Genomic DNA, 12,500 nt, shown 5'->3' on the forward strand with positions numbered 1-12,500 from the left:
TCAGTTGTCGGATTTTAAGTTTCGCTATTTTGGAATAATGGCCGACAAAAGGGAGTTTAAAATAACGTGTATCATTGTCATCATTAGTGTTCCGGCTTTTTTGTGAAAAAGACCCGTCAAGATACCGCTTGAAAGTTCTGCCAATAATGTGCAAGGGAAATAAATTACGTTTCAAAGTGTCAAAAAGTTTATTAAGATCGTTTTGAAGGCCTAAGTTATAGATTCGGTCGATAAGAGTTCGGATAAGGCCAATTTTATAGCATGATGGAGTAATACTAAAGAAATTAGTTAAGAGACCAGTGTAAGTTTTTTTAAGAAAAACTGAAAAAACACAATCACGCAAAGAGTTGTCAACAAGTATGTCAAAAAAGTAGAGTTTACCATCATTCTCCTTCTCAAAAGTGAATTCGATGTTGGGGCGCCGTGAATTGATGTAATCAAAAAATGACATAGCATCCTGTTCGTTGTGAAAGGTACAGAAGGTGTCGTCAACATAACGCCTATAGAGTAGAGGGTGATCCGAATGGTTGAAATTATTTAGCCACATTTCTTCCTGGAAACCAAGAAAAAGATTCACTAGGATGGGTGCTAGCTAGTGGAGAGCCCATCACTACCCCATCAACTTGATCATAAAATTTGCCATTAAAAACAAAATGAGTCTCGGCTGTAGCGACTGAGAACAATTTCTTAAGGTCGGATATTTTGTTAGGATTTTTTAGTTGGCTGAGAAGGGGGAGTTCAGCTGGTCGTGCTCAGGGAACTCCAAAGACCTTATCTCGAGGCCGTGGGAAGGGGAAATATGACAATACAGCGACACCAGGAGAAGGTCGGCTGCCTCTCGGGCGCTCTGTTTCCTGCCTCTGGCTACCTGGAACCGCGTTCTCTGGATCCTTCAGGCCTCCATAAACTCTTCCCTACCGAAGAACAAAGACAAGGAAAAAAAGCAAGGTTTTCTAGGGCAGGACAGCTAATGAAATACATGCTCAACTTATGCATTAACGAAGGGAACATTCTAACTTTTTATCCTAAAGCAGAACTGTGACCATGAGATTTACTTGCACATGCTTACGTCTCTCATCGCCGATCCATGCATCGCACCAGACTGGCCCAGTTTGTTATTATCCTTGCTGTTACCACTGGTTTGGATGCGAGCCCAAAAATAACCTCTTCGGAAGAGCCCTAACCCTAACCTCTTTAAGCGGACAGCACCATACAAAAGAAATACAATCTAGCCAAATCACTGTCAAATACATCTCTACGGCCGATTTACGGTGAATTAGCGGTTAGGCGATTTCTATTCACCAGTCCATCCAGCTATTAGCGTCATGAGCCCCTCTTCGCCTGCATGGTTGACCAGATCCGTGGAGGTTCCACAGAGTTGCATTATTATTTGCACGTCCTTACAGTCGGGAGCCTGAGCCCGGTGCAGGTACTTCAGGGGGTACAGGAGGGCGTTCATGTGGTAGGCGAGTGTGCCTGGAGTGAGTGTCTTTAGTCCTGTGTGTTTCCTCGACCGAAGCGTTAACGGTATAAAATAGCCACGTTTCAAAGGACTTTCTGTTGTTTATTGATGAGTCTTTCGAAACCTATGATTATAAACAGTTTATCAGGTTATATGAACAAAGTTCAAAGAAAACGAACCACAGATTTTACATACCCGATGGCCTCAGATGTCGACTTCGGGAGGAAGCTTGCCGTACTAATGTTATTAACGGTGATTAACCTAATTAAGTAGCTATGACGTATCTAATTTCGTCGCGGCCGAAACACTCCCCGCCTCCCGAAGGTATTGACCTAATTCTTAATTTACATTTCGTAAGTTAGTTTCATTTAATGTCCTTTGAATCTTCATCATCGTGGAAAGGAACCAGCACGATTAGACGCTGTACAGGTCGTACAGCGACCTACATCGTGAAGGTGGGAGGGAAGGAAGAGAAGATAAGTTCCAGAAAATACAAATTGCCGCTCATTGACCTCAAGGGCGAAACGACGCTTGTGGAAGTTTGCGAAATAGAAAAAATTACCACCGACATTCAAAGTGTTAACATGGATAAGGCACTTGACGCTCTACAGATACAAAGGGGCGACGTGACTCGGCCGAAAGGCGCTGTTGACGTCCTCATTGGGTATGATTACGCAGGCTTCCACCCGGTAAAAGAAAGAAATGTCGAACACCTAATGTTTTTGAAGAATCGTTTTGGACGATGTATAGGCGGGACACACCCTTCCATTCGGGGGAAGAACCACAAATCAGCATTCGACGCATGTGCAAACCACCTAAAAGCAGTCAAAATTGACGACTTCTACAATATCGAGAGATTAGGAGTTAGCTGCACGCCGCGCTGCGGAGGCTGCAAATGCGGAAAATGCGCTCCTGGAACCAGCGACTACACTCTGAAAGAAGAAAGGGAGCTCCATCTCATCGAGAAAGGCCTTGAATTTAACGAACAGGAAAAATGCTGGATCGCTGAATATCCCTGGATTCGCGATCCACACGACCTGCATTTGGAAGACTCTTATGCACCGAGCGAAGATTATTGCGAAATCCCGAACATAGCACAGTTTATCAAAATCAAGTTGAGGACATGGTAGAACGAGGAGTAGCTAGAAAACTAAGCAAGCAAGAGCTCGAGAATTATAAAGGCCCTATCCACTACATCTCCCACCACGATGTTCTAAAGCCTGATTCGAAATCGACTCCAGTGAGGATCGTCTTTAACAGCAGCGCGAACTATATGGGACACGTCCTTAACGAGTACTGGGCAAAGGGTCCCGATCTATTAAATAATCTTGTAGGAATCCTCGTGCGATTCAGAGAACACGAAATTGGATTCATCGGAGATGTGAAAAAGATGTATCACACCGTGAAGACCAAGATCATAGAGCAACACACGCATCGTTTTCTATGGCGCGACATGAACACAAGCAGGGATCCGGATACGTACATTATACAAAGAGTTTCATTTGGAGACAAACCCTCGGGTACCATAGCGACCGTAGCCATGAGAAAGACAGCGGAACTATCAAAAGAGAATTATCCACAAGCCGCGAATACCGTAATATCCAACTCGTACATGGATGACATTGTAGACAGTGTACATAGCGACGCACAAGCTAAGCAACTAACTAATGAGATTGAGGCAGTCCTAGTCAAGGGCGGATTCAAGATAAAGGGTTGGTTCTATTCGAACGACAAAACAGCAAGCGAAATGGCTTTAGAACCCAACCAGCAAAATTCATCAACCGAGAAAGTACTCGGCGTCATTTGGAGTACAGACAAGGATCAATTCCGGTTTAAAGTGGGAATAGACTTAACTCTGACGAAAGCCAAAGGACATATCAAAGAAAACCCAACTACTGGCGAAATAACGAAGAGGATTATCTTCGCACAGATAAACCGCGTGTATGACCCTCTTGGTCTAGCAGCTCCCGTTACGGTCAGAGCGAAGATTTTGATGCGCCAGCTTTGGGCAACAGAAAAGAAACTCGGCTGGGACGACCCTGTCCCTGAGAAGCAAAGGATTAACTGGCTGGAATTCTTCCAAGATCTGCGCAATATGGATCAAGTTATATTTCCAAGATGCCTCAAACCATCAGGTGCACTCGGTCTGCCGACTCTTATCATATTCAGTGACGGGTCAGACAACGCTTACGGAGCATGTGCTTACATCAGGTGGACATTACTGGACAACAAATTTGAAACCAGACTGATCATGTCAAAGAATCGACTCTCGCCAAACAGGAAATTATCGATCGATCGAATTGAACTTTGCGCGGCAGTCTTAAGCAAAAGGCTTAAAAACTTTCTGGACAAAGAATCCCGCTACAAGTTTGCGAAATACTACCATATAGTCGATTCTCAAATAGTGCACGGGATGATCCAAAAGGAATCTTACGGCTACAATACATTCGCCGCTACTCGCATCGGAGAGATACAGGAAGGTACCAATCCCCAAGACTGGTATTGGGTCGAGAGTGATAAAAACATCGCCGATTGGATAACACGAGGTAAGCGACCAAGCGATATCAAAAGCGAAAGCGACTGGCAAAAGGGACCTAGATTTCTACAACTCCCGGAATCAGAATGGCCAATAAGTAAAGTAGTCCATCACCCAGAGTTACCAATGAAAACGGCATTAACAACACTTGCTGCAGAACAGGACTCGCTCGCGAGAAGAATTGATATAAACAGACATTCAAGTTACAACAAACTGTTAAGAGTAACAGCACGTGTATTAGCCATGTACGCAAGAGAACCAGTTAGTCTGAAGAATGCGACAAAGACCCTGACGCCGGACGATATTTCTAAAGCAGAAAGGTTTTGGATCATTGATGCGCAAAGAAAAATGCTTACAAACGTCAAAAAATCTAAATATAAGCGTTTGTGTCCAAAGCGCAGAGAAGATGGAGTAATAGTGGTTGGTCATCGGACTGGCAAATGGATGCACTTGAGCTACGATAAGAGAGAAGTGATCCTCATTCCTCGTGAGCATCGTTTCTCTAAGCTTTATGCGGAACATATACATCGAAAAGGTCACCATGGCGTGTCGACGACCGTAAGCAAAATTCGATTACGATTCTGGATTCCTCAGATTCATAACATAGTAAAGTCCATTAGATACAACTGCGTCACTTGCAAGAAACTGGACGAAAACCTCAACAAGCAGGTCATGGGACAGCTTCCAGAAGAGAGACTTATGCCGTCACTACCCTGGCATAGTACAGCCATCGACCTTTTCGGACCGTTTAAAATAAGAGACCAGGTAAAGAAGCGAACAATCGGAAAGTGTTATGGGGTATTGTTCAACTGTATGAGCACAAGAGCAGTTCATATTGACTTGGTAGGCGATTACAGTACAGAGGCATTTCTACTTGCGCTGAGACGGTTTACATCCCTCAGAGGATATCCTGCAAAGCTATACTCTGATAACGGTCCGCAGTTGGTAGCAGCTAGTGAAGAACTCCAGAATATGACGAAGAAATGGAACTTAAAAGAACTCGAAACATTTGGAGTGAACGAAGGATTAAAGTGGAAATTCGCATCCGCGGACGCACCATGGCAGAACGGAATATCAGAAGCCCTTATAAAATCGATAAAGCGAGCTATTACTACAGCGATCGGACAGAGCGTTATGACATTTCCAGAACTTCAGACAGTCCTTTACGAAGTATCTAATTTAGTCAACGAGAGGCCGATCGGTCGTCATCCAACTTCACCTGAAGACGGAGCATATCTCTGCCCGAATGACATCTTGTTAGGACGTTCTTCAACAAAGGTCCCTAACGGGCCATTTAATGAAAGCTCAGACCCCAGAAAGCGTTTTTACTTCATACAAACCGTTGTTGACACATTCTGGAGCAGATGGACACGAGACTATTTCCCAAGCTTGCTCGTACGCCAGAAATGGCATACTTGTAAACGTGATGTCATGGTCGGCGATATCGTGTTAATTCAAGACAGTAACCAGATAAGGGGGAAATGGAAGCTCGGACGCGTCATAGCAGCTAACCCCGGAAAAGATGGCAAGGTCAGAAAAGTTGCAATTCAGTACAAGAATCCAGCGCCGAATGAAAAAGTTGGTCACAATGTCGGTGGTAATTTTGTCTATTTCGCAAACTTCCACAAGCGTCGTTTCGCCCTTGAGGTCAATGAGCGGCAATTTGTATTTTCTGGAACTTATCTTCTCTTCCTTCCCTCCCACCTTCACGAGAGAGATTTCAAGTGGCGTTCCGCGCAGTCTTTCTTCCCGTGCTTTGTCGCGGGTTATGAGGCTAATGGATGATGCGTTGTCCCACAAGACGTTTGCATGTCCTCTATAAGTTTTTATTTGTTGCAACTGGAGGATGCAGGTCTCATTACCCCCATGGCTGCATGCACTGGATATTTGCGGATGCGCTTGGAGTCTCTGTCTGATCTTCTTCATGTAATGTGGGATGATGTTTCTTCTTACATTCATTGACGCCGCAATCCTTTTTAGAGCGGCAATTGCGTGATCGGTGACCGGTTCTGAGGCAGGAAAAACACGCACCTTTTTCTTTCAATGTTGACAGTCTTTCGCTTACTGTTTTATCGAGGTATACTCTACAATCTTTGGTAAGATGATTCGAGTTTTCGTGAACGACGCACTTGCTGTAAATTCTCTGGCTGCGGCTGTCGTGTCTTTCATCCGCTGTGGCGTAATGGACAACTGCCTTCGTTATGGCTGGGCCCTGCGCGCGAAGATCAGAACCGTCGTACTCGATAGCGCGTTTAATGCGTAAGTAAAAATTTGAGCAGGCTCGGAAACTTGTTGGTTTTGTCCACAGTGCTGTCGTCAGAACTTAATAGTTTAGCCCATTCTTTGCGTACGTCTGGCGGGAGTTTTCTCTCTATGATGCTTACTGAGCTCGTTGTGGTTATTTCTGCTTCCAAGCCAAGTCTCTTAAGGTCACGATATCCGTCTTCTATGATTCCTACCAGCTCTATGAATCGCTTGTTTTCGCCTTCGCGGATGGATCTTACGTGTCTTATCTCATTAATTATCGCGTCCGCGACTTTCGCTGGGTCCCCGTATTTTTCGTCGAGTCGCTTCCACATCTCGTAAACGTCATCGTCGACGCTCTTTACGTGAGCTAAAGGTTCTTTTCCGAGACAGGAACGCAACGTGTAGGATAATGTATCTTCCGTAAGGTGCGGCATGACTTGTTTCTGGAAGTCTCTTTTGAAGGATGGATATTCTCTCAACTCTCCTTCAAATCGGAGCATTTTGATTTTCTCTAGTTGTAGGTGATTGCTCTTTTCTCCTTTGATCTGCGGCTGCAGTTCGCGTTCATGTTCGCCTACGAGGTGTGTTTCGAGTTTAGCATTCATCTCGTTATACGTCGCTTGAGTAGCTTGGAGCCATTTAATTTCATTGGCTGCAGATTCTCGCGTAGATAAATCGAGTAGCGCGCTATTCGCTAGTTTGCATTCCGCGAAAGCTTTCGTCAATCTGTTTCTGAAGTCTCTTCGCCGTAGACGGCTCTACTTTGTCCGCGCTGAGTGTGTGCGAAGCGCTTTGACAAGCTGTTTCAAATATGGCTCGCGCTGTTTCTCGTCTGATCATTGCTTGATCAAAGAATCGTTCCATTTGCTCGCGTTCTTTGTTCGCCTTATCCCTTTGTTCCGTTTCCGCGCACGCTCTCATTTGCACGTCCGCTATGTGGTTAATAAAGTTAATCTTAGCTTTTCTCGCTTCGGTGAACTCCTCCTGTACTTTGTTGATCCATGTTTCGGCGGCTTCTAGCTCGGCATCGTCTGATAAAAGCATCGCGTAGAGATCGTGCTTTGTTTCCAGGACGTTCCATGCTTCCAGGAATTGAGCGTAGTTGTTTTCCACGCGTTCGTGATTGCTGGCTGATGAGATGGACCTCAGGAGTTCGTTCCTTTTTCTGGTGAATCTTGATTTGGCGACGCGACGGACGTTCTTGGCTTCTTCTGCCATCGCGCTGATGAGCGGGTTTCGAATGTTTCCTCGACCGAAGCGTTAACGGTATAAAATAGCCACGTTTCAAAGGACTTTCTGTTGTTTATTGATGAGTCTTTCGAAACCTATGATTATAAACAGTTTATCAGGTTATATGAACAAAGTTCAAAGAAAACGAACCACAGATTTTACATACCCGATGGCCTCAGATGTCGACTTCGGGAGGAAGCTTGCCGTACTAATGTTATTAACGGTGATTAACCTAATTAAGTAGCTATGACGTATCTAATTTCGTCGCGGCCGAAACACTGTGGAGAAGGGAGGAGAAGGATTACTTGCATGGCGGAACATGAAACCACTGCAGCGCGAAAAAAATAACCTAGCAGCGAACCTAGGAAAATTCTAGATATAAAACGGACTCGCTCACCTGCAAATAAACCAAGTGTTTCTCTATCAGGCAGGTCGGAACGTTGGAGAAGCTTGCACGTCAAAGGTTCCCCCTTCTGATGTGCATATCCCAGAAAGCCTGTTAAGTGTAAGACAAAAGCTGTTAGCCTTTTCGCTGCGACAGAGAGAGGGAGAGAGAGTTGAGCACATGCCGCGCATGGCTAGCAAATCCGGGAAGATTGCGCGCCTAGCGAGAAACGAAGCTTACGGATGCGACTTACATAACATTTTCTCCTGGACCTTGTCAATTGTAGTAAAAGAAAGGCACCGGGCGGTTCTTTTCAGCGAGTGCTCTTTGGTGGTGAAAAACAACTTGCATTCAGCCTATTCTATCTGGGTGTGGTACTGTGCTCTGAGATCATACATGGGTCGTATTCAGGGGCCGAGCGCCTAGCACAGCTCTTTCCGTATGACCTCGTCGAGCCGCGCCCTTAGCAATTCAATCTTCGACCGCCGGTAAGGGCGTTTAGCAAGTCAGGCATTATTATTGTTATTATTATTATTATTAACAGCGTGCTTAGATCTCCGGGTAATTGCTGCTTTTTGAGAACATAGGGCTTGTGGGATGAGTCGGCTTGTGCGTTCATCAGGCGAGCTTGCTTTGGCGGGATGCCTGAAGGGTTAGGGTTAGGGTTTAGGATTAGTCCCTTAAGAAGTTGAAGAAGAAGCAGAAGAAGAACGGCCTGCGGCTGCCGGGTTGAGCAGATCCCTGGAGGTTCTCCTGAGTAGCGTTATTATTTGCACGCCCTTATAGTCGTGAGTCTGGGCCTGGTGCAGGTACTTCGAGGGGTACAGGAGGGCGTTCACCTCGCAGGGGATTTTACTTGGAGTGAGGTGCCTCTGGTCCTTTGGAGAAGGGAGGAGAAGGGTTGCTTGCATGGCGGGACATACATGGAAAGACAGAACACTGTTGACCCTGTTCAAGTCATGCAACTTCGCCGTATGATGGACTTCGCCATGCGATCTCGTTATAAGACTTTAAAGCAAATTACTGTGCTTCACTTTTTTAGAAATGACGAATAGGTTTTCTTTTATAACGGAATAGGTTTTCATTTATAAACAGTGTACATGAGTATAGGGGCAGTTCATAGAAGAAGACTTTTGTAATTAAAAATGTGCTATCTTTATTTCTTTTGTTTACATTGTTGTCTCATTAATATTCATATTTTCGATTATCCGGACTCTCGATTATCCGGACTTTTTACTGAGGTCCCGATGAGTCCGGATAATCGAGGTTCGACTGTACTTGGGCGTTGACCTGCACCCAAATTTGAACCTTGGATCGCATTCTGAAGCAACGTGCGAAAGAGAGCAGCAGGCGGCGTTAACCTTTCAAGATCAATCCGTCCGTCGATCGACCAAAAATGTGTTGAAATAATCTACGAGACCAAGGCCTTGTCTATTTTTGCACGTTGCGAATTGCACGGACTTGGTTGGTCAGACACTCGAAAGAGTCTGATCACTAGGAACATTGAACAACGAAGCTCGAAAATCACTGGCAACAGTAATCTCAGATTTCCATCATCATAAAATTTAATGAAGAAAAAAAGATGCCATTTTGTCTTTGCCTTCAAAATAACGTTCGCACCCCTTTCAAGTCCTAGGTTGAACGATTACTTCACTCAAAGACCAAAAGAAACAATGGTTTGTCAGTTAAACTGCCTAAAGTATAATGACAAAGAAGAGCTTTTGCTACGAGGGAGCCAAGATTTTCAACGAACTGCCCATTGAACTCAGATCCATAACTGGCAGACTTTTATCTAAGGAAGCACTTAGTGAACCCTTTAACTAATTCATGGAACTTTTGTGATTTTACAACATCAATAGTTTCTTTATATCTTGGCATTGTTATCTTATTTAAATAGTTATTATTTTTAGTTTACGGGAACCCATTGATAAGTGTCTTGTACACTAACGGGTTATCCTGTTTGCAAATATACGTTGTTATTATTATGCTTATTGTTATTATCATCATTATTATTATTGGTAGTATTATCATTATCGTTATCGTTATTGTTATCGTTATTATTATTATTATTATTATTATTATTATTATTATCGTTGTCAATGATTATTATGATTATTATTGAAGCATCCATTTCCTCACCACGTCAATGCATTCTATAGCTTGTATAGAATCAGCTTCAGCATTGCTGTCGAGTGGTTTGAAACTCAGATACAGCTACGTATCATCCGCGAAACTATGAGCATCAGGAAGATGATGTTCCACGATTTTAAACAGCTTGATCGCATATGTTATGAATAACAGAGGCCCTAAACATGAGCCTTGAGGTACTCCGCAGTCCAAGTCAAAAGGACGGGAAAGAGTCCCATGTACAGAAACGCGCTGACTTCTATCAGACAAGTACGATCTAAACCAGTTCAGAGCAGTCCCACGTATGACAACCTCATTAGATAGCCTCTCTAAAAGAATTTAATGATAAAAGGCAGCAGTCAAATCCAATAAAATTAACAAAGTGATCATGACGTGTTCAGAGTTCATCTTTAACAAAATACCACTCATACAGTACAGTTTCAGTGCTATGGAATCGCCTATAAGAATATTAAAGCACAGGAAAGATAGCATTTGAAACCATGTGATCGTAAACTTGGTTAAAAACAACTTTTTCAGTCAACTTGGATACATATTGTAAGTTACTAATTGGTCTGTAATTTTTATACAGCAAATCCAATCCAGGTCTCTTCAAGATAGGATTAATAAGCCCACATTTCCAATCATCCGCAAATTCTCCTGAATTGAGGGACAGGTTGATCATTTTAGTAATGAGCAGTCTGGGTAAGAGGGCGAACATGGTGGACGTGTCTTTTAGAGCTCAGTTGAGTTCACTGTAGTTCCAGCATTTAGCTGCAAGGGCGAACAACATATTACATAAAGTAATGGCCCATTCTCTTTCCTCGGTTGGTTCAAAGAAGGCTTTTGTGACTTCTTCTTCTTCTTGAAGGTCGGTTGCCACTTGGTGTTTCACATACACCGTGTCATTAGGGAAAAGCTTTCCTTGGCCAATTCTATAGGCCTTTCTTGCTCGAATTCCAGACTCCTCAAACTTGAAATTGATCAAATAAATGAGCGAAGGATGTGACTTGAAGTTTTCCAGATGAAGTGTCACAGGATATAACACTGCTTATGTGCCAGCTTAGGCCTCTTTTCCCAAACCAATCGCTTTGTTTCTCGCGATATCGGATTTGCAGGAACTTCATAGCCCAATCCATAATAATCAAATTTGAGCTACAGTTAAGCGTTTCAAGGACGTCCTGCTTCGCGCGGTGTTGGTTTGTTGATCTCATAATATGCGCTTTCGAATTATTGATAGCCTTTGCAGCCCACTGGAAATCATGAAGCACGTCCTCTCGTTGCTCTTCATTGTAAAATTTGGTACTTTCATCTTTGATCGCCTGCTCTATTTTGTCAAGACAGACAGCAATATCATCGCACTGTTGGCAGGATGACGTGTGTTCGTGTTCACAGTGTTCTTGAAGGTCTGTATCTTTAGGGTCACTGAGAGCAAATTTTGTACAATGGCCACGACAAGTACTGTCACCTTGCTGGCAATGACTACGATACTCAGTTTTTAAATACCGCTTACCACTTTGAAGAGCCTTCTTGATGTCCTCCGACCAACACTTTTCTTTTCCATTTTTTTGAAAGTCATCCACCATTGTCTTTAATTTTTCAAAACCGGCTGACCCGTCTGCTGCAGTATTATCGAGGCCAGATAACGACTTTTGTTGGGAGGCTGCCCTGACCTCAAGGATGCAAAACAAAGTTGCACGGCTAAGAGGTTGTACCATCTCTTCTTCACAAAACTTGAGATACTGAACTATCATGGTTGAACACGTGTCACTGTGCGTATAACGTTTAACATGACCATCTCTTCACCGTTTTCCAGTTTCAATTTTCTGGTTCCAAAGGCAACATCTTGATAAAAGTACGGCCTGTTCTCAAAATCTATGAAATGATCTACCATTTTCGAGTCAAGTCGAATACGACGGCTTGGAGACTTCTCAACGGCTAAACCTGGTCCACACTCGCGCGCGTGAACTCGTGCCCTCTTTATTTGCCATATCGTTATGCTTTCATAAGGCTCGTGGATCTTTTGTAATTTTCCATTGGGTACTGGTAAGCTTAAAGACTGAGGATTTGGGTGTTCAGATTTGCACTTGGGAGCTTTTTTGTAAGCTTGCATCAGCGCCACCAGGTCACCAGATTCAGGCCCAGCTTCTTGATACGACAGTTGTACACATGATCTCCAAAGTTCCTTTCCTGCGTTGGGCGCTAACCCTAACCCTAACCCTAACTCCTGTGGCGTCTCAAATTAGATGTTGGCCTCGGGGATTGGACTCCCAGACATTGGCTTGGAGAGGACAGTGAAGATTCACAAGAAGATGAGAAAGGCAGGGAAGCCCCGGAATCTCTGATATATCGCTACAATGAAGCAATGGCCAGTTTATCCGAGAAAACTAAGGTTGGAAAAGTAAGTTCACTAACGTTTCAGTTAAAAACTGTATGGGACGAGGCAACTGAGAAGGAAAAAGAAATATGCACAGACAAAGCCATAGAAGGATGCAGTCTTACTTTCGAAATAATAG

At 43.8% G+C, this 12,500-nt stretch overlaps 2 protein-coding genes across 2 annotated transcripts in view; one reads left to right on the forward strand and one right to left on the reverse strand.

The window, feature by feature from the left end:
• Positions 1–2,735: 2,735 nt before the first annotated feature.
• LOC137973127 (uncharacterized) lies at positions 2,736–5,783 on the forward strand. The gene has a single exon (XM_068819871.1). The coding sequence runs from the start codon at positions 2,736–2,738 to the stop codon at positions 5,781–5,783; it is 3,048 nt and encodes a 1,015-aa protein (XP_068675972.1).
• Positions 5,784–10,232: 4,449 nt separating this feature from the next.
• Positions 10,233–12,500, reverse strand: part of LOC137973136 (uncharacterized) — a 13,832-nt gene continuing 11,564 nt past the window's right edge. The window contains exon 7 of the mRNA XM_068819883.1: positions 10,233–10,316. Within this exon, the coding sequence (XP_068675984.1) occupies positions 10,275–10,316 (42 nt within the window). The 3' untranslated portion in view covers positions 10,233–10,274. The remainder of the gene's footprint in view (positions 10,317–12,500) is intronic.

The sequence above is a fragment of the Montipora foliosa genome, chromosome 1, assembly GCF_036669935.1.
Source record: "Montipora foliosa isolate CH-2021 chromosome 1, ASM3666993v2, whole genome shotgun sequence".
NCBI lineage: Eukaryota > Metazoa > Cnidaria > Anthozoa > Scleractinia > Acroporidae > Montipora > Montipora foliosa.